Consider the following 27,945-nt stretch of genomic DNA (forward strand, 5'->3'; position numbering starts at 1 on the left):
GGTATCTAAATTACTAGAGATGAATGATTATGTCAGAGAAAATGAACCACAAATAATATGCCTAACTGAGACAAAATTAACACCAAGGATATCCAATGACATACTAAACTTAGAGGAATACAATATATGGAGAAGAGACAGAAATTTAAAAAAAGGAGGAGGAATTATAATATTAACTAAGAAAAATCTAAAAGTCAAGGAAATAAACCTAGATATACCATCACAAGTAGAACTGATTGCAGTAGAGATCGACACATCTGAAGGTAAAGTAATTGTAGCCAATTTGTACATGCCACCCAGATCAAACACATGGGAAAGAGACGAATATGAGGACCTGGCAGAGGGTACAATTCAGAGTATAAGATCATTGCTACATAAAATGGAAGAGAAATCAGAAAGAATTATACTAACTGGGGACTTCAATACAAATATAAATTGGAATACTCTAGATATAAATAGCCAAGAAAGCTGTTGGGACCAAAAGCTCCTGGATCTCGTACAAGAGTTTTTCTTAACGCAACATGTGAGGGAAACCACCAGAAAAAGAGGACTTGATGTACCTTCAGTGCTAGATCTAATATTTACTAGGCAAGAAAATGACATTGACAGTTTAATATATCACCCTCCACTCGGCAAAAGCGATTATGCAGTACTAAATTATAACTTCAGGATAGCATATGACATAGTAAACAGCAATGACAGTTACAAAAAGAGCCTGAACTATAAAAAGGGAAATTATCAAGACCTAAAGAAGTATTTCTTAGAAGTTGATTGGGAAAATGAGCTTAGAGGACAAGATTTAAATGCTGTATATAAAAAATTCTGTGAATTTTATGAAATAGGAGTCCAGAAGTACATCCCACAGCACAAAGAAGCAGATAAGAAAATACAGAAATGGTTCAATACAGAATGTAAAAAATCAAAAGAAAGAAGAGATTTGTTGTGGAATAGATACAGAAGACACAATAGTGAAAGGGCGTATAATAATTACAAACAGGCAAGAAACAACTATACAAGAATAAGGAGGGAAGCCCAAAAACAGTTTGAGGAGGATATAATAAATAAAAGTAGTGATCAACCAAAGCTGTTTTACAGCTATATCAGAAGCAAAACCAAAGTAAAAGATATAATACAATCCATTACGGACGAGGGAATCACTTATACAGAAGAGAACGATATTTGTGAAGCGCTAAATGAGAATTTCCAATTAGTTTTTACAGAAGAAAAAAATTTTGAGAGGGACTATGTGGAACACGCATGTCCACACATACTACCGGATATACAAATAGCAGAAAAAGTAATACAGGAGGAGTTAAGTAGATTAGACAGAGGAAAAGCAAGTGCTCCTGATGAAATTTCATGTTGGGTATTACAAGAATGTGCAAAGGAGTTAAGTAAACCATTATTTTTAATTTTCAAGAAATCCTTGAGTCAAGGGAAACTACCTGATATTTGGAAAAAAGCAAATATAGTCCCCTTATTCAAGAAAGGAAATAGACAAAATCCTCTTAACTACCGACCAGTATCACTGACCAGTGTTGTAAGCAAGGTACTAGAAAAACTTATAAGAAAAGCTTGGGTAAAGCATCTAGAAGAACACAGTATGATAACAGAAAGACAGTTTGGTTTCAGAAAAGGAAAATCATGTGTTACTAATCTGTTGAGCTACTATGACAGAGTAACAAACACAATACAGGAAAGGGAAGTATGGGTGGACAGTATCTATTTAGATTTCAAGAAAGCTTTTGACACAGTACCACACCAAAGACTTTTATGGAAACTGTACCATCAAGGAGGAATTCGAGGCAAACTGTTTTGTTGGATGCAAGACTTTCTCATAAAAAGAGAAATGAGGACAGTACTAAGAGGAAACTACTCATCGTGGAAAGAAGTGACTAGTGGAGAACCACAGGGTTCGGTGCTGGCACCAATCATGTTTTTAGTGTATATAAATGATATAAACAGTAACACTGGAAATGAGAGCTATCTGAATATGTTTGCAGATGATGCAAAAATACAAAGGAGAATTACTAGCACAGACTCTTGTATGGAGCTACAAGAAGAATTAAATAAACTTCATGAATGGAGTAGCACATGGCAAATGGAATTCAATGTGGACAAGTGTCATGTAATCAAGTTTGGTAAAAGTGGAAAAAGACCTGATTGGGATTATAAGTTAGGAAATAAAACCCTATACACATCAGAAAGAGAGAAAGACCTAGGTGTGATTATCAATAACAGACTATCTCCGGCTGACCACATCAGCGAGAAGGTACGGAACATGTATACACTGCTTGCAAATATGAGAATAGCATTCACATACATAAATGAAGACATGCTAAGAAGGATAATAACATCATTCATTAGACCAACCCTGGAATATGCATCAGTAGTCTGGAGTCCTCATCTCAAAAAGCATATAGACAAGATTGAAAATGTTCAAAGGCCCGCTACAAGATGGATACCAAGCTTAAGTGACCTAAGCTACGAAGAAAGACTAAATAAACTGAATCTACCAACACTACAGGAGAGAAGGAAAAGAGGTGACATGATAATGCTATATAAGTGCATATCAGGAAAGGAGAAAATAGACATAAATGATTACTTAACATAAGGAGAAGCATCAGCAAGAGGACACTGCAAAAAACTGCAAAAGAAGAGAGGTGATAAAGACGGAAGGAAATTCAGTTTCCCAAACAGAGCAATTGATCAATGGAATGCACTACCGAATGAAATATAGTGTGCCAAAACAATTCACAAATTTAAGGATATGTACGATAAATATGGTTTAAGACACGGGACAGTACGAGCTTGACTCATTCCTGTAAAGATACAATTAGGTAAGAACAATTAGGTAGGTAAGAGCACACACACACACACACGGGAGACAAGTAGGGGTTGGGGAGGGCGGGGGGATGGAGGAGGAGACAACCAGGGGTGGGGGAAGGCAGGGGGACAGGGAGGGAGACATGCCTGGCAGTGCTGAGTGTGTTGAGGGATAGAGGAAGGACAGGGAGGGGGGAGAAAAGAGGGGATGGAGGGAGGACGGCAGGACCAGGAGAAGTGAGGTATCAAACTGGAGAGGCGGGGTGTCGGACTGGTGGAGTGACAGACATGCAGATTGTTTGGATTGAGGGAATGTTCCCTTTTTTCTTGTGTTCAGTCTTATTGAAGCTCCTGTTATCTATGTGCCGGATAACGGGATATTGGTATATTGGATTTAACAGACGCCACTAAGCTGACCAACCTTTCGTCAGCTATAACAAACAGTATCCATTAAATGGGGCACTGTGGCTCACAGTACATGTGTTTGCTTTTGTTTGTACTCCAGCCTGGCCTGAAATTGCCTCTTCCCATCATGATTGCTGAGTTGTAACAACAGAGTATAGTATAGTAATATTGTACTACTCTTGAAGAAGTGCTAGAACAAGGATATGAAATAAGCTGGAAAAGGGCAAAATTATGGGGCAGGTTAGTGTCAAATGGATATAGTTTATATTTTTAGTATTAGAATATGCTATTGTACTCACATATTTTCAAACATGTGCTTGAAATCTCACCTCAAGGGGGGTATCGTGAGATATGAGGGACCAATGGCATTGACAGACCTGCTTTCCCCTAGTTAGTCCATAGTAACAGGGGTCTAATTATTATTATTACTAATGCCATTGTTATAATTAATATATGTTTTTTTGGCAGCACTGACCTTTGATGTTTCACTCCCATGATGCTTGGTCATGTCAGTCATGTTTTATGCAAAATTTAAATTAGTTGATGTACAGATGTGAGCACTAATAAAGGGAAAGGGAGAATATAAAAAGTCTACTAACAGACTGCAGGTTAATTGCCAAAGTTCACCTCTTGTCCCTGTTTCTCCCTTCTAGAGCACTGGTTTGTTTGTTGCAATGATTAGAGTTCTGAAGCTTCGCTCTCTCGCACATTGCTGAGTGATTCATTTATCCTACGCCCATCTTGTGTAAATGAGGAGACTAGAACTGATGGTTCTTAAGGAAATAATATTTATCGTCTGTCTTATGAGGTAGAGCAGTAATGTTTTTGCCTGCCTCTGTGTGTGTGTGTGTTTGTGTGTGTGTGTGTTTGTGTGTATCTGTTACCATTATATCTCATGAACGGCTTGAGCTATCAACATGAAACCTTCAGGGTATCAAGATACGGCCCAAATCTTTGCTGAGTTCGAAAATGGGCACTCAGGATCAACGTCAAGGTCACCAAAATGGCTGCCAAAGGTCAACTAGTTTTTATCATTCACCTTTAGCACCATTATATCTCATGAACAGCCTGAGCTATCAACATGAAACCTTTAGGGTTTCAAGATATGGCCAAAATTTTGGATGAGTTTAAAAATGGGCACTTGGGGTCAAGGTCAAGGTCACCAGAATGGCTGCCAAAGGTCAGCTGATTTTTATCGCCTGCCTTTAGCACCACTATATGTCATGAGCGGCTTCAGCTATCAATGTGAAACCTTGAGGGTATCAAGATATGGCCAATATCTTGGACTTGGTCAACAGCATAATCTGGTGGGCGATTAGCATTCGGCTCCCGAATGCTTTTCTTTCATTACCGTATGAAGTTAGGCCACAGCTAATATGAATAGATTCAGTTTGTATAATTGATTTTTCAAATAACTGTGCAATTTCTTTTATACTGTCAGGTCTCAGTTTATATCAGTTTGGTATGTGATAAATATCTTCCTTATTCAGAACAGGATCACCAGGCAGAACACAAACATCATGGCAAAGTTAGTATCTTTATTGGCTGACATATCAGAATTTTTAAATTCCATCTTCAGAGCCCTATCTAAAATGTGAAAAACATACAGAGTAAAAAGATTTTGTCTCGTGACGATTTATCATTATGCTAAAACTTGAAAGTATTCTACTGAAGTCCATTAAAATGCCATGGTCAGAACCTGAGTTGATACATAAAAGAAAAAATAAAACATACTAAAAGGATGAAGAATAACTAAAATATGTTGGTCTCTATGGGCTATAACTGTTTTCTGCGCCCTAGACAGTGTAGGGGATAGGACTAAAATACGTAAAAAAACTATTAAAATAATAAGTACAAACACTGTTAAACACACCTAATGTGGGAAGCAAAACAGGTCACAGAAACACATGTCACTGCCTGCAGACTTAAACTGATACTGCACAGTGCGTCCATAATGGAAAGGTCCGTGTTATTGCTGCTATCACCAAGGACTGTGAATTCTAACTGATTAAAAGGGTGGCAGTGATATCTTTTTGTTTTGCCTATATTTGCTGCCCTACAGCTGGCACCAATAAAAAGGTAAACAACTGAAGCTTGTAAGTGTGCAGAAGTAATCTCTTTAGTCCTAAAAAATTCTGAATAAGATGAGAGGACTACTGGTAACCTACAGCATGTGCAGTGAAATGGTCTATATATTCATACATTCACCACTGAAGCATTCAGAATCCTGATCCTACATGATAGGCATACTTTTCCACACATATGTACCCCATACTTACCTCTAAGACTCCTCACATATGTGCCCCATAATTACCTATAAGACACATATTTGAAGACAAAATGAATTTTTCTCTTTGTTACATATGTGTTATTAGTGGTAGGTGGGGGCGCTCACCATCCAACTTGATGTAGTGCTGCTCTCGGTTGATTGCCCTTTCCTCTCTTCCTTCTTTCCTTCCGTCCACTTCTGTCTTTCTTTCCTTTATTCTTTCTTTGATGTAGTGCTGCTCTCGAGTGATTGCCCTTTCCTCTCTTCCTTTCTTCTTTCCCTCCTTCCACTTCTGTCTTTCTTTCCTTTATTCTTTCCTCTTCCTTCAGCCTATGGGTGACTCTGCACTGAGCGACATGCCAGATGGTTTCCTGTACACCAGGAAACTATTTACTACTCAGGGTGGTAACCATATTACCAGATTATGGCACCTAGTGGTCTAGTGGGTAATTAACATGCTCCAGTTGGATTGAGCTGGTGCAGGTTTATATCCAAGGGATGGATGGGGTTTATTGATCAAGTAAGGTCACTCAGGGATGATTGAGGCTGGTCACTCTCATCTTAAATGTCAGGACCAACTTGCCTATGCCCGGGCTCCTATGCATCTCATGGGGGAACACTGGATTATATGATGATGATGACATCTATATTAAATTTTTCATTTAATTTTGTTAAATGCTGTAAGTATTTTGTTTTGAGATCATCATAAGATTTTGTGATATTTTGGTATACTGCATCACATTATTATCTCATTCCTCAAGTCTCTGTTCAGCCAAATAATTTAATAAATACATTGTTTTTCTTCATACATAGCCTGCAACTTTTACTTGTAAGTTTTAAAGATTGTGTTCTCACTTATCTTGTGTACTAGGCACCTTTTGACTATATAACAGTACAGCTGTGAAATTAATTTCAGATTGAGTTGCCAGACATAATGGGCTTCATAGGTCCCCGATCTGGAGTGCCAAACCCTCATATTGTAGAGACCTGGCTATGCCACTGCACCTTGGGCTGAATGGGTTAATGACCTGGCAGTCAAATCTATTTTCCAACCAATCCTTGTTTCCAGGATGCTGGACAAGGAGCATTTCACTGTAGTTGCAATGTTGTCCTTTAGCCTTAATGCACATAATGTGGTTTTGTGTTAAAAGAAGTGCTTTAATGTTGGACAGAGCATGGTGTTGCAGTGCAGTGGAAGGGTGGGGTCCAGGTTGGAACTGAAGGACATAATACAGTGCTGAGGGAGGTATTACATCGACTTTATGGCTGCAGGATCATTCCATTGAGGTAATGTATTCTTTAACTTTGCATATTATCATTGTTGATAATCATACAATAATTACACAGACATGAGTTATTATTTGACCATGAAAAGTAAAAATGTTGCTTTAATCGTTTTTTGGTCTTAATATAACCTGATCAGAATTCCTCTCTCTCTCTCTCTCTCTCTCTCTCTCTCTCTCTCTCTCTCTCTCATAATAACCTGCATTTTTTTATTATTATGTTTTTTTCTTTTTTGGCTAAAGCCTATGTCTTCAAGGACCCAGTAACAAGACATAAAGAGACAATGCATTCCTTGACTAATCACATTTAGGGACCATGCTCATATCCAGTCTGCTGGATATGAGCAGATCATGCAGAACAATACTTTATGGATCATCTCTGGCTGAACCACTCCCATAGCCCACTTACACTCTGAAACTGAAGTCCTCCCTATTTGAGGATATATTGGTATTAGAGGCACACAGTTCCACATGGCAGCCTGTGCTAACATATAACACCCCTGTCATCATTTGACAGATCCACAAAATACACAGTACAGCTAGGCACATAAAACCATCAGCACACAAATATTATCAGACCCTCCACAACAACATTACACCTCCATACATTCCTACACTTACAGTGAAGAATGCCTACTGGTATGTACTGTACATACTTCATGCATAGGGCAATACAATGCTTTGATTAGAACATTATACTACAAGCCCCTCCCTCCTTCTGATTTGCACCCATCAGAGATATCAGAGATGGCCTTAAATAGAGCTGATTGAGTTCACCTAACTGGGGTTAGATCAGGATACCACTCAGCCCTTCAAAGGTATTGGATTAAATTTGGTTTGGTTGGAATCACAAATTACATTCCTCATGTGTAGAGGAGGCAACACAACACAGCACACTTAATGGAGCACCACAAAGCACATGCAACATTAAGATAAACTCAACATCAGTGGTGAAGGAAATCTACAGTATAGAACAGCCCTATAGGAATGGTTGCTTATCTGCAGTCAGTAGGTCTGCATGGTCAGGCAGGCCAAGGTTAAGCAAGAAGAGTAACAACAACATCCTGCACCACACAATCCTATCTCCCACAAGACACTGTCCAGCCTTACACACGACACTGTGTTACCTCACACACCACACTGTGCTACCTTCCACAATCAGTGTCCTGCTTCCCACAGCACAACATAGTATTCAACCTCCCACATTCCACTGTTCTTCCTTCCCTCTCCCAGTATTCTACCTCACATATCCCACTCTTACATCCAACACCTGGCATCTTGGTAAAAACTTTGCTACCAACTTTTCTTCCTCTTTCTACCCTTTTTTCTACATTGTTAACTGAGTTTACTAACACTTGTTGAAGCCTTGACATTTCTATGTTCAGACAGAAAACAAAAAAAAATCTTTCCTAAATCAGCTCCAAATACCTTAAAATATATATAAAGGGTAAAAAACCTTATTACCATTACATTCACCCAGAGGGGTTTCAATGGGCATTTAACCTTTTCAGTACTATGATGTCAGCAACGTCATGGCAGGAATGTTAAGCCTTACTGGTACATATCCTCAATGTTCAGTGTTTGCTTAAAGTAAGGGGAAAGGCTTGAAGCCTAATTCTTTGGAGGGAGCCAAGATTGCTTACTTTTTTAGTTGTACTTGTCAGTCAGCAGCCAGTCTTTCTCAAATCACTGTCCAGCTTGCTGCCACCCGAAATAAACTTCTATGTCACGAGATTGTTACTAACTACCTGTAAAGTGAAGTCACTGTACTATAGCACAGGTGGGGTAACACCTAGGAGTAATATGTAGCATGCCTGATGCAGTGGCCTTGTATTCCAAGATAATGAGTGAATAACTCACCACAGGCTCAAAGGCTGAAGAATGAAGATGAACACTTTGTCTAAGCACCTCATGACACATGTCCCAGGCTATACCCTCTTAACTTGTACAATATAAAGAATAAAAAAAAAAAAGACCCCCCACACACACATATGCATGCACACATGCATGGATGCACCCTCCCACACGCACACATGCATGGATGCAACCTCCCATGTACGCACATCATGTGTTGTGTGGTGCCCTCAGGAGAAAATGGATTATATGTAGGAGTGACTATGACCACACCAGACATATGGTACCGAAGTGCGCAGGGGTAATTCCTGGCATCATGTGACCACTTTGGCTGGGTGGGTGGGTAGAGCAGTGCCTTCAGTTGGCAGGGTTCATGCAGAGTTTATTTCCTGGTTACTGGGAAATTCAAAATAGCAGTTTCATGTGGGAATCAAATATTTGCATTGAGAGAGATAGTGGAGAAGGCTTGTGAGAAGGATTATAAGGTGTTTATGGCATTTATGGATCTGGAAAAAGTACACTCAAGCCCCTGCTATCCCGCCTAATTGGTCACAGCAAACGCGCGTGATAGCTGAATACGCGATAGCTGAACTGAACAATCAATGGGAAAATTTCTAATTGGTTTTTCAGTGGCCCATTTTTCTAACTTTTAACCACTTTATGCCTGCGATTTCCTGCCAATCTCTCCTCCAACATGAAATAAAGCATTATTATATTAATAATAACAGTATAATGAATAAATAAACAACATAAAAGGCCATCAAACTTTTATAAGGATTAAGGCTTGGGTGGTTTGATGGGTTCCGAGGCTTGGGAGTGGCTTAGTTGCCGCCAAATCTCTTTGGCTGTCTCCATTTCTTTAGTGTCCACAGCTAAGGTAAGTATCACATGGTACCTTATATCAGGAATGGCTGAGGAACATTTAAGTGGAACAAAACACACGTTCCTCACACTGTCGTCAGAGCCCCGTCTTAGTTGTAAACACATGATTACTTTATCGACATCACAGTTTTTTTGGCATAAGAAATATTAACTCTTTATAAGGGTTTCAAAACGATTGATATTTATTCTAAAATACAGTATTAATAAGTATTCAGTGTTAGGGTAAAATTTCAATGCTGTAGTACGATATATTCTTTTGAGTCGAATGGGTTTTGTTCACACTGTTTTGCCCGTCGTATCCTTGGCAGGAATCCGTTCAGATGTATTCCAAATGCCCTTGGTATCGTCGGCAATTTTACCATGTTACCGTTCCGATTAACCCCTTAACCGCAGGGCGTCACTTTTGTGATGCTTGGGAGCAAGGGAACATACCGCGGAGCGTCACTTTTGTGATTTTGTGTTATTTTGAATTCGCCTGGGCTTTGAAGTGGTGGCTTGTATCATCTATCAGTACTGCCAATGTCCAACACTAGTCAGCACTCCTAATCTCATCTGTACTCCCATCCATTGTTGACAATTTAGCCATTTCTCCCCGTTCTTGACTCCCCTCCCTACCTCCCCTCCATTACCCTATCCCCTTGCCTGCCCGGCCGTGCTACGCTAAGTAAATCTTCCCTGGAATTTTTCACTGATTCCATCCATTGAAATAAGCCTTATGCCCTATTCTTATACCAAATATACAGTATACAAGAAAGAAATAAGGTAAGTGATAGTGCCATACACCAAAAATTGGCTAATTATCACCTGACAACACCTCACGTGCACTCGTTCGCTAATTTTCGCTGTTTATTTCCCCATGAAATATGCCGTATAATCTATTTTCGTAATAAAAATATATATAAGAAAGGAAGGGAGAAGCCTAAGTGATATTTACATTCACCTGGAACTACCTAATTTAATTTATGTATTGTCTTGGTTTCCTGCCAATCATTTCATTGCTATATATTAGCAGGTCTCACAAGGCTGAAGTTGGTAGTATTGCACTCACCCTAGCCAGACGGCAGGAGGCCACCACTATCAGTTCACTGTCGTCTTTCAAAGTGAATGTACGTCTGATTCGCTCGTGCTAACTCCCCGCCGCTTTTTAGCCCCATGCAATGGGCCCTGTGACCTTTACCCCCTGCTAAACCTCGTGTGGAAAGAGGTAAAGGGCTGACAATTGATAAAGAGTGACTACGATCTTTCTATTGAGTAAAACAGTGCAAGTGGAATTGTAAATAATGTGTAAATAATGTGTAAACAGCAAGTGAAAGCAATGAATGTAAATATAAGTGAACAGTGGAAAATAGTTTTATAAGTTACCTAAAGTGACAGTGCATAACACAGTGTAAATAAAATAGAAATGTAAATAACGTAAATAGAATAGAGAACGTAAACAGAAATGTAAATGAGTAGTATTATAAGAATACGAGTATATACACTAGGAGTAATGAAAGTGAAAGTTTCACTCTAGCATGTATGAATACTATGAGTTATGAGAGTGAAGGTGAAAGTGACATTCACTCTCAATGCTAGTATACAGGACGAGAAAGTGAATGCTACGTATTTTACTGAAAGAAACTGAATGCCTACAGTGACAATAAACTACTATTACTGAAGGAAACTTATGGATAGAGAATGTAGATATCTATAAGTGTTATATAGTAATAGAAATATAAAGTGTGAGTGTTTTTATGAATAATAAATGACAGAACACCAGCAGCGAACTAGCGCAAGTGGGAAGGTCATATGCCCTCGTGATTTTCATTGCTTTTACAGTGTTTTTTTTTTTTTTTTTTTTTTTTTTTTTTTTATAGTATGGATTCCAAACTACTTGAGAATCATAGAATAGTGTTTCTAGTGATAATATCAGGCTGTGGTAATCATATTACGGGTTGTCGGGAAGTGTAAAGTGGAGACCTTGTTACCCAGCTTCAGAGGTCTCCACAAGTCCTACGGTACTTGACGAAGGCTCAACAAACACCCCAGGAGAAAGCTGAAGGTATGTGCCATAAGCATATGTGATTTTAATATTCTAGGACTAATAACTGATTTTTGGCAAATATTTTTAGAGAGTCTGTCAGAGCGTGAATGTGCCCGCTGGAGCCACAAGAAAAAGCACAACAAGCCTGCGGTTAAAGGGTTAACCATCGTATCCTCGGCAAACCTTGTATGAAGTGCCATGTGAATAAGTTTCGTTTAGCCTGTCTTTAAACTCGACACGTGATAGTGGTCTTGGGGTGCATGATAGCATGTATGGTTGTGCATTTGATGTGTGCACGATAGCAGGGGGTTGAGTGTACACGACAAAGTGGACATAGGTGGATTGTGGAAGGTTTTGTGTATGTATGGTGCAGATGGTAAGCTACTAGATGCTGTTAAGAGCTTTTATGATGGTAGTGAGGCATGTGTAAGGGTAAATGGGCATCTAAGTGAATGGTACACAGTCGATGTGGGCGTGTGACAAGGTTGTGTGATGTCCCCATGGTTGTTCAGTACAGTAACGCTTCAATTATCTGACATAATAGAGCCAAAGGCATGTCCGGGTAGTGCCGATGTGCGGATATTGAACAACATCCCTCTGCTATACCCAACCCCTACCCATACCCAATCTCCTACCTGTACCTAAGCTATTTGTACAGTGCCTCTGCTTATTTTGGTAGTGTTTTCTGGCCATTCTGGCATAAACATCAAAACACACATAGGAATATGCAAATTAATGCAGAACACTAAGAAAATCATGCAAAAAAACATACAAAGAAACAAAAAAGCCCTGCCTATATGTACAGTCTCCAGCAGATATCAAGCGACCGGCTTGACGAGCAGGTTGGTAGAAATGGCACCGCCGCACCCCTAGGTTCAGCCTCTCCCCCCTCCCCTCCCTCATTCCCATTCATTCGTCTACCCGCCACCCTCCCCACATTCAAGGGCCTACTCGCATTGTCTCAACCACTCTTCCATCATCCATTTACCTTGGGAAATAATGGGTTTGTTATGAGAACGAATTAAAACACATTACATGGTATTTTAGTTTATAGTATAGTTATTTATTCACCACGATCTGAACGTAGAGTACTATAAAATAGTAATATGTTCATATGACAGTGAGGTCTGTAATCATCAGTTTATCATTTTGACAGTTGTATCCAGTCAGTATGTAACATTAGACAGTCAGAAGCTATATGTTTGTAGTGGTCGGTGGTGTGCTCCTTCCTTTACTTGACGTAATCACTGTTACTTTACAAACTCTAGTATAGGTCACTACCATTAGTTACTACTAATACCCCATGTGTGATAATAGCAAAGTGTTGCTGATAAGTAAAACACAGGATCAGTATTATCTTGGTTATTGATGTCTTAATAAATGATATCAGATAACATTGGGCAACAGGGACTGAGTGACAGCTTGTCTGGTGGTTAAACTGCCTAAGCTGGTCAAGCCGAGGCCATGACGTGGTTACTGGCATTACCAAAGGTCAGTCAATATTTAGACGCCATTCATTGCTGCTCTCATTATTATAAGTATCAAGGTCAATTTCATACACAGGACAGCCAACAGTAGAGTGAGCCGCGTGGTGTGCTGACCCTGCTCACACCATGCAGCCAGGGCCAGATTACCAGGTATAGGCAAAATGGGCAACTGCCTGCCAGGCCATGGCCTGTCACAGGCCATCCAGACTTCCAGAGCGGAATAAATATACGCTTTGGGCATCCAAATAAAGGCCATCACCCATCAGGTCATCAAGAAAGGCCATCATAGGTCATGTCAAAATTTCACTGGAAATAGCGGAAAAAAGAGCTCTATGTGTTGCAGGCCAACGGTCTGCATTGCCTGCCAGGCCACAGCATGGTTAATCCGGCACTGCATACAGCCAACCCCCTCCACTCCTAGTCTCAGCCTCTTATCGCCACTCACTCCAGCAAGAGACTTGCCACCACCTGATAACAATATCAGGAATATAACCTTGCTCTGTATACTTACAACTGCAATAGGGTGTAATTTGCGATTCACACATTTATAGCACGACGTATTTCGAAAAAGGTAACCAAAAATTAAATTGGCCGAATGGATGATCTGCACAGTAACCAAACAAACTTGTCTCGATTGTAGCTTACGCTAATCAGCATTATTGTGCCATACAACATAATTCAGTTTATTCATTTTCAGCGAGAACGTTTTCAAAAAGGATTTGACTAGTTACAGTTCACACTGGTCAGTTTTACTTATAACAACGTAATAGACGTAGCGGTCAGGTTAACCTTATGATTATTTGCTCTTCAACTTGTGTCCCATGTCTGTTACTACTTTCCTCTATCTCTGTGTGGCCGTGGTTTTTCCCATTAACTATCGTCAGCCGAAACGTCAGCTGCCTCAGAGAGGGAAGGATGTTAAAATGGACAAACGGTTTTGGTTACGGTGTGGTAGGTGGGGGTGCTCACCATCCACTCACTCAATGTAGCACTGCTGTCGGGTGTCTGCCCTTTCTTCTCCTCCATCCATCTTTCCTTCCATCCTCTTCTGTCTTTCTTTCCTTCGTTTTTTCCTCTTCCTTCTGCCTGTGGGTGACTCTACACTGAGTGACAAGCCAAATGGTTTCCTGTACACTAGGAAACCGTTTACTACGCTGGGTGGTAACCATATAACCAAATTTTGGTGCCTGGTGGTTTAATGGGTAATTATTGCACTCCAGTTGGATTGAGCCGGTGAAGTTTTATATCCAAGGGGTGGTTGGGGTTGATTGCTCATGTAATGCCACTCAGGGATGAGTGAGGCTGGTCACTCTCATCTTAAATTTTGGGACCAACTGCCTATCCCCAGGCTCCTACACTCCTCATGGGGCAATGTAGGATTGGATGATGGTTGGTTTTGGTTACGCAACTATTTAATAAGGAAGACTAACTGATTACTGGTATATTTAAGAACACATTTTAAAATGATATGAAACAATGGGTTCAGACATTGGATTTACATGATACTGGAATGTTGTGGGTAACTGGGGGAGAGAGAAGGCTACCCTGTCAACACCAAGTAGGACCATCCACCACCATTGCTATAGCCCTGTTCCAGTTGCCCTACAATAACATGTGGTGTGGTGACAATAGTGAATGTTTTACTAGAGATCTGGTGTTCTAGCCTGACTTACCCTGCAGAGTTAAAGGCTACATTCAAACTAATGTATTATAATCTGCTATTGCACTGCATATCTGATTGAATAACATTTAGAAAATAAGGTCTTACTGTGTTCTCATCATTAAATGCTTATTTGCCATATTGTTACACTATAAATATCATTATTATATGGCACAGTGGACAATATTGTAATGCACACATCATATATAAAAATAATAATAAAATAATTTGGTTTTACGCCTGGTATCCCTGAAGGGCTAAGGTGTTGCCCCTGGGTAGAGGACTTTTGGACTGGAGCATGTAGCATTTTGTGACCGGATGCCCTTCCTGATGTCTACCAATGACCCTTGGGTGGATTCGATCCTCCGACCCTTCGGTCAGAGCGGAGCGCTCTAACCCACTGAGCCACAGCTGCTACATGGTGATAATAAAGACGTGTTTATGAGCATTGGTGGAAAACACACACACACACACACACACACACACACACACACACACACTATCCACCCCAGGAGGAGCCGTCGACCCCGGGCCCATCTCCCTCTCTCCATGCCCCCACCACAACGTGTGATGGCCACCTACCCCCCCACACACACCACCGACCACTACAAACATCTGCTTATAGCTTCCGACTGTTTAATGTTACACACTGACTGGATACAACCATCAAAATTATAAATTGTATCATTACAGACCTCACTGTCATACGAATATATTACTATTTTATATCACCCCATATTCAGATTGTGGTGTATAAATAACTGTACTATGGAGTAAAATACTGTGTACTGTGTTTTTATTCGTTATCATAACAAAACCAATATTTCCCGAGACAAATGGATGATGGAAGAGTGGTTGAGACAATGCGAGTAGGCCCTTGGATGTGGGAAGGGTGGAGGGTAGACAAATGAATGGGAACAAGGGAAGGGGGGGGGATGAAACTCGGGGTATGACGGTGCCATTCGAGCCGGTCGCTCGACTTTTGCTGGAGACTGTGAAGTACCCTTCCTAACTTTGGCAGTGTGTTCCAGTCATTCTGGTATATTTAGAGATCAAAACAGACATAGGGGTATCCAAAGTACAGTAATGCTAAAAAAAAAAAACTATGTACAGTACCCCTCCAAATTTTGGCAGTGTTTTCTGGTCATTCCGCCCTACTGAGACATCAGAACACACACATAGGAATATCCAGATTAATGCTAAACACCAAGAAAACATTGCATGTAACAACAAAAATCCACAAAAAGCCTGAAGACAGTTGGAAAATCAGTTACCTTTCTGGGACATGAGTGATAGCTACTCCCAGGGTCCCCCAAAACAAAAAAATCCACGGCCAAATATACCACTGGAAATTGGTTATATTGGTATAAATGGTATACCATCATCTTTGCTGGTGTTTATACTATAAGACAAGCTGATAAAAACACAGAAAACTGATGAGTAAAATAACAAAACTGCAGTGAGAATAAATGTTGTTCAAGAGTAAAACTTACCTTCTTCATTTAACTTCATACTACAGTATCCTAGTGCAAAATTTTGCCAGCACCTTGCAAGAGCTAAGCATATGTCTAGATGCAGAATTTCATGAGCTTTCTCGTGGTGTTTTTGCAATTTTGATGCAACCAATAGTATTCAAATACATCACCAAAAACTATAAAAACTCATAGGTCATTGCTTTCAATGCGAAGGAGAGGAGGGACTGAGGGAGTGAGGGGGAAGCTGGGAGGCAGGCCTAGCAAGGCGGGGAGCATGAGAGGGGGAAGGGTGGAGAAGTGAGGCTGTGGGCAAGATTTTCACCCTTCAGTAATAGGGCGGACGGACACTTTCGTCTGACTTGTGGTTTGCGGTCTGTGTTACACATACGGTGGCAGTTGGGAAAGACTAATTCCGGTGGCCGCTTGACTTTGGACATTCAGTGGGGATCCATACGAGTGTTTTGACACCGATTGTGGGTTACAATTGGCGGTAGCTCAGTCGGTAGAGAGGTGGCCTGCAGTCCTGCCTGATCCAGGTTCAACTCCCTGCTGGGGCAGGGAACAGTTTAAGGATTTAAATTTCATTAAGTTAGGCTTTGCTGATCTACCAGAGGACTCGCTGACATGTCGTAAAAGTACCCCCGCTAATACCAATACGCCGGTCCTGTATGAGACAGCCCTAGCATGTATTCAGTATTGACGGTGGATGTTAGCACCGAAGTGGTGGCATGTAGAGGTGTATGGAATGTAGGAGGACTGCTGGGCCTTGGAAGCAGGCTGTGAAGCCTATGCCCAGAGTCAGACACATTAAAAAAAAAAAAAAAAAATCAGGTGCTGTTGGTTTGTAGGGGGTGATTGGGCCAGTGGCGACTTTGACCATTCAATACAGGGGCATACGGATATTTAAGCTCAGGTTGTGAGTTACGATCTATTTCCCGTACATGGCTAGAGCCCAGTGGCCACGGTAACGGTTGTTTGAACATGTCGGCAGGCTGGCCAAAGTTCTTGGGGACTTTCATGTTTGGATAATGACAAGTAAATTTGGTTAATGGTTAATAGAGCCAAGGTCCAGTATCCGGATAATGAACAGGTCCGGATAAAGTAGGGCTGTATATTTATGGATGGGGTGATGAGAGAAGTAAAAACATGTGTAATGGAGATAGGGTGGTATTGGTAATGAATGGTGATGGATGGTACTGTATATCTGAGATTTGATATACAGTATGCTGATGATACAGTACTACTAGCAAATACCAGACAAGGACTTGGTAGACTCGCGTAGAGTTTTGCTGATGTCTGTGAGTGTCGTGCTTTGAAAGTAAATGTAGTAATGAGTAAAGTGATGATTATTTAGAGAAAAGGTGAATCCCAGTTCGACGTTACAGTGAATGGAGAGAGACTGGAATTGGTGAGAGGTTCAAATACCTGGGTACAGTGATAGAAAAGAGAGGAAAGTGTGCAAAAAAAGTTGGAAGTGGAGTGACATGAGGAAAGAATGTAGCTGGTGCCTTGATAAGAAGCAGAGGCTTGAGTGTTGCAGCTGCATGAGGCTTACATGGAGAAGTGTTAGTGCCAACTTTAACTTACGGGTGTGAGACTATGGATGAAAATGAAAAGTCAAGAGTAAGAGCAGTGGAGATGGGACTGTAGAGGAATGTATGTGGAGTACAGAGAGTGGATAGGATATGGAATAATGTGATTTGTGAAAGATATGGAATGAGGAAGTCAGTGGACACCAGAATTGTAAAGAGTGTACAGAGATGGTATGGTCATGTGGAGAGAATGGATGACAATAGAGTGGTGAAAAAGGTATATCTGAGCTAATTTGAAGAAGGGAGGAGGCGAGACCAAGATGAAGGTGGAGAAATAATGGTGGATGAATGTGTGAAGAGAAGTATGGAAGTTGATGAGGCTAAGGGACTGACAAGAGATTGAGCTGGCTGGATTAATTTTGTGTGGAGAACCGCATGGCCAGGGATTCGGCATCCCTTTTTAACGTGATTTTGTTTCGGATTGACTATCGGATAGGTGTATGTGAAGCTACAGTACCTGGTGAAACCTTTTGGCTTATCAGATGGATCCAGGAGTTTGTGGGCTTGACTTGTGAGTGAACGGAAGTGTGACCAATAGAATTGGGCAAACTTTGGCTGTCCGGATGCTGCTACTCTTCACCTGGTGAATGAATGAATAATACTATCATTCATTCATTTGTCATCTAATCCAGTGTTGCCCCATGAGGAGCGTAGGAGCCTGGGGCTAGGCAAGTTGGTCCTGACATTTAAGATGAGAGTGACTAGCCTCACTCATCCCCAATTTGCATTACATGAGCAATAAACCCCAACCACACCTTGGATATAAACCTGCACAGGCCTCGTCTGATTTGAATGCCTTAATTACCTACTAATCCACCAGGTGCATAATAAACAGTATGAGCAGTATTGAATGAGGTAAATTTGCATCCTGCCTAGCTGGAGATGAATTGGCAAGAATGTAAGCTATATCAACCAGCAGCAGGTTGTTGTGCTTGAATGAGTTTTGGCCTGATAGGAACCAAACCAAGCAATCAACCCTGATAGTCTCATCAGTTTTCTGTCTCATTAGAGGCCCAGTGTCACCCCTTCTACCAGCTTGGGGGAGGGAAAGATGGCCCCTTTGACTCCTCAGCACTTGTTTAGAACATTGTGGTCTGCAAACACAAAACGAAAAAATTTTGTATTACTTTGAACTGGATCAAAAAAGCCATAAATGAATCTCAAGGTATCTAAGTAACAGCAGAAAGGAGATGGGAGTGAAGAAGGGAGAGGGGTAGGGACATTAATTACAATGGGCTTAATCTAAGTTTTATTTTTGATCTGTTGAAAATTTGTTTACTTCGTATCCAGCTCACAACACTATACAGTAATCTCTTTAATATCCGGATGCCCAGTAACTGGACATCCCAATGACCGGACATTGGGCCCAGGCCTTCGGAACCCCAAAATGGCCAAAAAACATTATTTTTTTTTTTTTTTTTTTTTTTTTTTTTTTTTTTTTCCAACCATAATTTGAGCTTGGCGTGTGGTGCCAACCAGCTGTGTTTACACATGGCTTCTTGCTTCCTCCCCTCCCAAGTTACCGCCTAACTGCCGTCCTGATTAGACTCTCATCACAGTTGATGCCGCACGTGCTCGTTATTGTGAATAAACTGCAATACCTCGCCACTAGACCACATGGGAATTTACAGTGTTGTGCAATGTTAAGAAAATAGAATTCAGAGTGCCAAGGATTAAGTGCAGAGTGCAAACTGGCAGTTGCAACTGGCATGGCATAAGTAAGAACAGAATGTGCAGTGTTAAACAATTATAATTCACAGTGCAAAGGATTAAGTGCATCACAACACTGGATTACTGTACGTGCCTCAAGAGCATTTTCATCACTGCCAGAGCCTTAGAGGGAGTGGGTTAATCTTCATAACAGCCACGGACGTGTTGTAAATACCCTTTACACTGCTAAATATTTTCCACACTCACTTCTAATTCTTCATTCTCTGGTTCCTTTTCATTTATTTCATGCTTTCCGTCCCTTATTTGTGTGAATAGGGTCTTAAATAGGTGCAATATATGTCTGGTAGGGAGTTATTTGGGTGGTTTCTGAGTTAGGCTGGGTTAGGGTCAATAAGTACCAGTCCAGGAGGCAGGGTCCCAGTATCTGGATGATCCCACTTCCTGAACATGCCTTTGGCTGTATTACATCAGATATTGAAGAGATTACTGTATTTGATAGCAATAGTGGAAGTTATTGTTCAGAAAGTGAACAACAGGTTGATTCACTACTTGGATCTATCTATCTATCTATAGCCCGACGCCCTAATCCCGCAAAGGGTGGCCGCAGACAAAACGCCTCCAAGTCACTCTGTCACCCACCATTTGACTCCCCTCCCCCCAACTCACCCCCCCCCCTCCCTCATATACCTCTCAACTCCATCCCTCCACCTCATCCTCGGTCTACCCCTCCCTCTCCCTCCCTCCACCTCACCTACATACACCCTCTTAGTCAGTCTTTCATTCTCCATTCTCTCCACATGTCCAAACCACCTCAGTGTATTTCTCCTAATCTTTTCAACCACATCCACATCTACCCCACAACGTTCCTTCACTTCTTCATTCGTCAACCCGTCCCTCCACGTCACTCCACATGCTCCTCTCAAGTAACTCATTTCCACTGCTCTCACTCTTGACTTGTTCCCCTCTTGCAAGGTCCACGCCTCGCTTCCATACATCAGGGTAGGGATCACAGTACCATCATGCAGTGACTTCTTAACTTCCATACTCACCTCCCTATTTCTCATCACTGCTTTCAGTGTACCAACAACCTTTCTTCCCTGCTGTACCCTTTCACGTACTTCATCCCCCAAAGTTCCATCTTTACTCATCACACTACCCAAGTACTTGAATGCACTCACATTCTCCATATCCTCACCATCCAACCTCACTGCACACTCTGTGACTTCATTCCTCTCAAACACCATAACTTTACTTTTGTTTACATTAACTTTCAGCTTCCTCCTCCTACACACTGTCCCAAATTCATTCACCAAACCTTGCAACTCCCATTCATCTTCACTCAACAATACTGTATCATCAGCAAACAGCAACACCGGAAGCTTCCAAATCTCACCCTCATTCATTAGGGCCACCCCCACATCCACTGCCCTACCTTGCATCTCCTTTACAACCCCATCCATATATATATTAAACAGCCATGGAGACATCACACACCCCTGTTTCAGTCCCACATTGAGATCAAAGAACTCACTCAGCTCACCATCCACTCGCACCGTAGCCCTAGCTCCCTCGTACATACTCTTTACAGCACTCAACAATTTCCCCTCCACTCCATATATTCTTAATACCTTCCACATACCTTGCCTATCTATTCTGTCATAAGCTTTCTCCAAGTCCATGAAGGCAGCAAACACTTTCCTTCCCTTCTCTAGATACTTCTCCACTAAACATCTTAGAACAAATATCTGATCTACACACCCTTTTCCCTTCCTAAATCCCCCTTGTTCTTCTCCAACTAGCTCCTCTGTCATATGCCTAACCCTATCAATGAGTATTCTACCATATATTTTACCAGTCACACTAAGAAGGCAAATACCCCTATGGTTACCACATACTTCTCTCTCCCCTTTTCCTTTGTACAGAGGAACAATTATACCTGATTTCCAGTCCTCTGGAACCCTTCCCTCTTCCCAAGCCAATCTACACAACTTCCATATCCACTCCACAACAATCTCACCCCCATACCTAAGCATTTCACCACACACTCCATCAATTCCTGGGGCCTTTCCCAGCTTAATCTTCTTCATCGCTTCCACTACTTCCGACCTACTGATCTCTTCCTCCCTCCTCTCATCTCTTCTTCTCCCAGCCATTCCCCAACCACTTATACTCACACTGCTCTCACTCTCTACATTCAACAAATCCTCAAAGTGCTCCTTCCATCTCCTCAATTTCTCTCTCTTCTCCACCAACAATCTATTATTCCTATCTTTCACTCCCCTACTATTTCCCCTTTCACACTGCCTTACTTTCTTTACCTCCTTCCAAAACAATTTCTTACTCTCCCTCCATTTCACACTCAGATTCCTCCCAAACTCTTCATCCACTTTCTTCTTACTCTCCTTCACCAGTCTCTTAACCTCCCTTCTGCTCACATATACCTCTCTCTTCTCTCTCTCATCTTCTCCCCTACCTCTACTCGCCAACCATTCACCATATGCCTTCTTCTTTTGTTCCACAGCTCGTTTCACGTCATCATTCCACCATGCTGTCCCTTGCACACCCTTGCATCTCCTCCTCACTCCACAAACCGCCTCACACACTGCGCTTATCTCTTCCGTGAATATCTTACATACGTCTTCCACCCCTTCCATCTGCTCTAGCTCATACCTTCCCAATCTTTCTTCCACTGTGCTCTTATACTCTGTCCTTTTCTCACTATCTTGCAATTTCTCCACTCTTCTCACAGGAGCTGCTTCCTCCTGTCTTCCCCTTCGTCTCCTCAACCACTTTCTTTGCAGCTCTACCTTGGCCATCACTAAGTGATGGTCCGAGACTCCATTCCCCCACCCTCTCCACACCCTTGCATCCAACACTTGTCTTCTCATTCGTTCATCCACACACACGTAGTCTATCATTGCCTTTCGTTCAACAAGTTCACCATCCATCCTCCTCATTACTCTCCATGTATACCGATGGATCATCTTATGACGAAAGTAGGTGTTGGCTATTGCCAACCCCTTACCAGCACAGATGTCCACCAAAGCACTACCATTCCCATCTACTTCAGCTGGCACACCCCACTGACCAACCACTCCATCCACTCGTACATTCCCAACTTTGCCATTCATGTCTCCAATCAACAGCACTCTCTCGCTCCTCTCAAACTTGTCCATACATGCTTCTACTCTCGCCCAAAACTCATCTTTCACTCTTGCCACTCGATCTTCTGTTGGAGCATACACACATACAATCGCCCATGCTTGTATACCTACTTTCATCCTCACCCATACTTGGATGTCCCCAAATAATGCCAATATATCTCTTATTAATGAACTGATTTAAGTGAAACTTCATGCATACAGACTTCAGTCTTTGTCAATCATATTGTCTTTGAGAATGTTCACCGACATTTGAAATAAAAGACATGGTAGGAATGAATGTTGTTATTTCACCAGCACAGCATTTAGTGGGCATCGGTTGGTCTGTAACATTGATCCAGTGCTCATGTTCTACTTAGTAAGTAACTGTGTGTTATTAATTTTCCTGATTTAACTCATTGTTCCTGACAGTGGGGTCAGATGAAGTGAAAAGGATTTAAAAACAAGCCCAACATCTTCATTAATTTAAAGAAGGCATTATTAGGGAGAATCCAGTCATCCATGTGGATAAGTTGAAATGGAAACTAGCTAGTTTGGAGCACTGTGTTCCATTGCAGTATATTTAAATGCTGAAGGAAACAGTATTCAAGATTTTACATAGTTGTGGAAAAATTGTAATGAAGTGAAGAAAGTAAATGCCAAGCTTCACTTAAATTGGGTAATTAATAACAAACTTATTGAAATTATTGTAATACCTTAGGATTTAAATGTTACTAATGTATATTACCAGGTTTCATTTATTGGTGGCCCTGTTTCCTTGCTACATGTCAACTGCTTGATGAGTCTATCTGTCTGTCTATTGCTTGACGCGTCAATCCTGTAAGGGGCAGCCACAAACAAATCACCTCTATGTTGCCTTGTCCAATGCCATTTCACTGCCTTGCTTCCAGCTCACACACCCCTCTCTCATATATCTCGCCACTCCATCCCTCCATCTCATCCTCAGCCTCTCCCTCTCTCTCCCCACATCCACCTCTCCAGCATACACTCTCCTCTTTAGTCTCTCACTCTCCATCATCTCCATATGGTCAGAGTGACATAATAATGCCTTGTCAGTGGAGGATGTAATTTGAATGACAGATATCCAAGGAGAAGGAGTTGCCAAAAAAATTTAGGCAGTGGTTGCCTAGAACATAATTATAACTAACCCTTCTTGTTATATAATTGTTCTTGAGAAGAGCCAAAATCTGACTTGGTGGGTGGGGGAGGGATGATATGAACCTGTTGTCTAACTTTTGATCTACCCCTGAAAGCACAAACAAGCTTTCCAGTAGGTACTAAATAACAGATTAGGAAGAATGATTGTCAGGGTTATAAAGTTTTGCATTTAAGGGACAGTGTCAGCAATAATGTGAACAGCATTTTTACTGTCACTGAATATGATTTATGCTTCTGCAGGGAAGAGTGTGGTGAGTGGCACGGAGGAGGACAGGATGGCAAAGGTGGGTATGGATCTCATAACAGTGTGCTTCCAGCTCTATGTGCTGTGGAGGGGGAACGTCATATATTCCTTTTCTTGGCTGCAGCCATCCACACCCTCCATCATGCAGTGTCCTTTAGGTATGAACATGTGGTTTTGTATGTCCACACCCTCTCCTCCCCCCCCCCCAGTTTGTGCTTGCTCATTGGAAGCAATTGAAGGAATATACAGTATATATATATAGATAGATGCAATCTCTCTCTCTCTCTTTCTCTACAGTCTTTCCTCATACTTCGACGGAGGTATGTTCTGCCAGAACTGCACGAAGTGTGAAACGTCAAAGTGTGGAGTTAATTGTTTATGTGAAAAATTAAAAGTGTTCTGGAGGGACAGCTAGGTTACCTACCTAACCTTGCAAAAAAAAATCCTCAGACACAAGAAATACCTAACAAATTGAACTGAAAAATATTTTTAGGTTACATTAGGGTCCAACTCGGTGATAATAACAGATAAAAATAAAAAATGTACGTACAAGTACACAAAATATTGAAATATTGCCAAAAAAGAAAATCAAATGCTGGGGTTAGGTGTGGATGTTTTTGTAGGGTATGTGAAGTTCTGTACAGGGTGGATGGGGAATAGTGACCAGGTGTATGCATGTGTGTGTTTGCATGTGTGTGTGTGTGTGTGTGTATTTACCTATTTGTATTTACCTATTTGTAGTATACAGGAATTGAGCAATGCTCATGTTGTCCTGTCTCCATATCCACTTTTATCAAGTCTACCTTTACACACATGAATGTTTTTCTCATGCACCACCTCTTTTTCTAAGTTGTTCCAAATATTTAAGTATTTACCTAATATACCTAATTGTGATATACACGGAATGTACTATGCTCGTGGGTTTCCGTCGCTGTTTCTCAATAAGTCGAATTTAGCTTTAAACTCGTTTAAGTTTTTAGACTTGACGATCTCTTTGTCCAGGCTATTCCATAAGTCTATACTTCTGTAAGGAAAGCTATATTTCTTGATATCCTTCAAGCAGCTTGACTTTTTCAATTTCATTCCATGTCCTCTTGTTGCTCTCTTATCCCATACAAACAGATCTTCTTTGTCAATTTTATCTACTCCCACCATGGTCCTGAACACTGCAATCATGTCTCCCCTCTTTCTCCTTTCCTCTAAGGAAGGCAAATCCAGTTTTTCTAGCCTCTCTCTGTATGACAGGTCTGTCAGACTGGGGACCATCTTGGTTGCTGTTCTTTGTATTCTCTCAATCTTGTTTATATCTTTCTTTTTGTGTGGGGACCACACTACCGCTGCATATTCTAACCTGGGGCGGATCATGGCCACTATCAATTTTTTCATCATCTCCTCATCCATATAATGAAATGCTACTCTTATGTTAGTCAAGAGTTTATAAGTCTCTCCAACTATCTTGTTAATGTGCTTTTCTGGTGACAAACTATCTTTGACCAGCACTCCCAAATCTTTCTCTTCTCTCATTTTTGTGATTAATTCATTACCCAAAAAATAATTCAGTGATGGTCTCCTGGTACTTTTACCCATTTCCAATATTTTACATTTCTTTACATTAAATTTCATTTCCCATATCCGGCTCCAATCATGTATCCTATCCAGATCCTCCTGTAGCATTTTACAGTCCTCCTCAACCTCTGCCTTCCTCAAGATCTTTGCATCATCAGCAAACAGATTTGCATAACTGTTCACTCCATCTTCTGTATTGTTTACATAAATCAGGAACATTACTGGCGCCAACACCGAGCCCTGTGGGACTCCACTTGTTTCTTCCCTCCATCCAGACATCCTATCCTTTGTAGCAGCTGTGGCTCAGTGGGTTAGAGTGCTCCGCTCTGACCGAAGGGTCGGAGGATCGGATCCACCCAAGGGTCATTGGTAGACATCAGGAAGGGCATCCGGTCATAAAATACTACACGCTCCAGTTCTCAAGTCCTCTACCCAGGGGCAACGCCTTCACCCCTTCGGGGATACCTGGCATAAAACCCAATTATTATTACTATTTTTTTATTTGTCTGTCTCTCAGTAAGTCTCTCATCCATTCCAGGAGGTTTCCCTTCAGTCCTTCTATATGCTCTAGTTTCCACATTAGTCTCTTATGGGGTACTTTGTCAAATGCCTTCTCCAAATCTAAATACACACAATCCACCCAACCGTCTCTTTCCTGTAGCACATCAATTGCTCTTGAGTAAAAGCTCAGCGAGTTGGAAACACACGACCTTCCACTTCTGAATCCAAACTGACTTTCAGCCAAAATATTCGTCTCTTCCAGATATTTCATCTATCTATCTTTCAGGATTCTCTCGCACAATTTTGTCGCCATGCTGGTTAGGGAAACTGGTCTATAATTCTGGGGTTCATCCCTGTTTCCTCACTTATAAATTGGTACCACATTTACCCTCTTCCATTCTTGAGGCACTTTCCCCTTTTCCAGAGAACACACAATTAAACTGTGAATCTTATCTGCCAGTTGTTCTCTGCATTCCTTCAGTACCCAGTTAGAGATTCCATATGGTCCTTGGGCTTACGTTACATCTTGAGTTTCCAGTAATATATACACTTTCTGTACTTCCACTTTTATATCTCTTATCACTACATTTCTAGTTACTCCCTTCCCTTCCACAAACTCCTTTTCATTGGTGAAAACCAATTGGAAACATTTGTTCATTATTTCAGCTTGTATTGCTGCATCTTTATAGACCTCTCCTTCTACTTTCAGTCTGGTGATTCCTTCCTTTTGTTTCAATTTTGCCTTTGACAAATCTATAAAACAGTTTGGGTTCATCCTTACATTTGTCTATTATAGCTTTTTCAAAGTTCCTTTCTTCCACTTGATGTATTCTTGTATATTCATTTCTAGTTTTTTTATATATTTCCTTTGTTTTGTTGTTACCTCTCTTTCTCCAGTTCCACACCGTCTCTCTCTCTCTCTTTTTTTTTTTTTTTTTTTTTACTATCATACACCTTCTGTTAAACCATTTCTTTTTCCTGTTTTCTTTCCCCCTTAATCTTGGCACATATTTTTCCACTCCCAAATTATAGAGTTCTAGAAAGATTTCCCACTTCCTCTGAATCTCTCTTGTTTCTCTGAATTTTCTCTATTCTGCATTTTCGAAAAATTTTCTCATTCCTGTAAAGTTTGCATTCCCAAAGTTGTATCTTCCCTGCCTATAAAGCTCATCTCTTGGCACCATGTTCCCTGTTATCATCTGGAACTCAATGACCACATGATCACTTTTTCCTAGAGGGCACTGATATTTCGAAGATTCCATTACATCGGGTTCTTTGGTAAACAGTAAATTTAATCTTGCTGGTGTGTCCTCACCTCGGAACCGTGTCATTTCTTTAACCCTTTAACCGAGGGCATTGTTTTGCCCCGACTGGCCTCTCCCGCGGGGGTTCCAGCCAAAATGTAAACAAACTTTAAACCTTTATAACTCTGCACAGAATAAATCTAGAGCGAAAAATTAGGTACCATTAGAAAGTACTAACCTTCGGCTTTGCATTGATGTAGGTTTCATGATTTCGTTGACTATCACTGGATGGGCAGTGCCATTAGAAGTGAGCGATCTAAAATCACTATTTTTCACTCACACACCATTACCTTCGCTCACACACTATTACCAAATGCCAGCCTCATTCTGATAATAATACTATAAACATATATGAACACTGCACATACGATAAACATCCACTCTGTGTTCACTGAGGCAGGTAAAAGACACTGTAATTGCCCGCACTTCACTGGCACATCAGCGGTGTTGTAATCACTATTTTTGGCTCACACACCATTACCAAATGCCAACCTCATTCTGTAATAATACTATAAACATATATGAACACTGCACATACGATAAACACCCACTCTGTGTTCACTGAGGCAGGTAAAAGGCACTGT

General features: G+C 41.1%; 1 protein-coding gene across 1 annotated transcript in view; it reads left to right on the forward strand.

The window, feature by feature from the left end:
* The window catches only part of Wdr81 (WD repeat domain 81), a 523,698-nt gene that overhangs the window by 67,939 nt on the left and 427,814 nt on the right, over window positions 1–27,945 (forward strand). The window contains exons 8-11 of the mRNA XM_080282279.1: window positions 6,673–6,787; window positions 15,739–15,767; window positions 17,437–17,442; window positions 24,031–24,148. Of these exons, the coding sequence (XP_080138405.1) occupies window positions 6,673–6,787; window positions 15,739–15,767; window positions 17,437–17,442; window positions 24,031–24,148 (268 nt within the window). The remainder of the gene's footprint in view (window positions 1–6,672; window positions 6,788–15,738; window positions 15,768–17,436; window positions 17,443–24,030; window positions 24,149–27,945) is intronic.

The sequence above is a fragment of the Coenobita brevimanus genome, chromosome 93 (genome assembly GCF_032717465.1).
Source record: "Coenobita brevimanus isolate Jiangsu-jjx chromosome 93, ASM3271746v2, whole genome shotgun sequence".
NCBI lineage: Eukaryota > Metazoa > Arthropoda > Malacostraca > Decapoda > Coenobitidae > Coenobita > Coenobita brevimanus.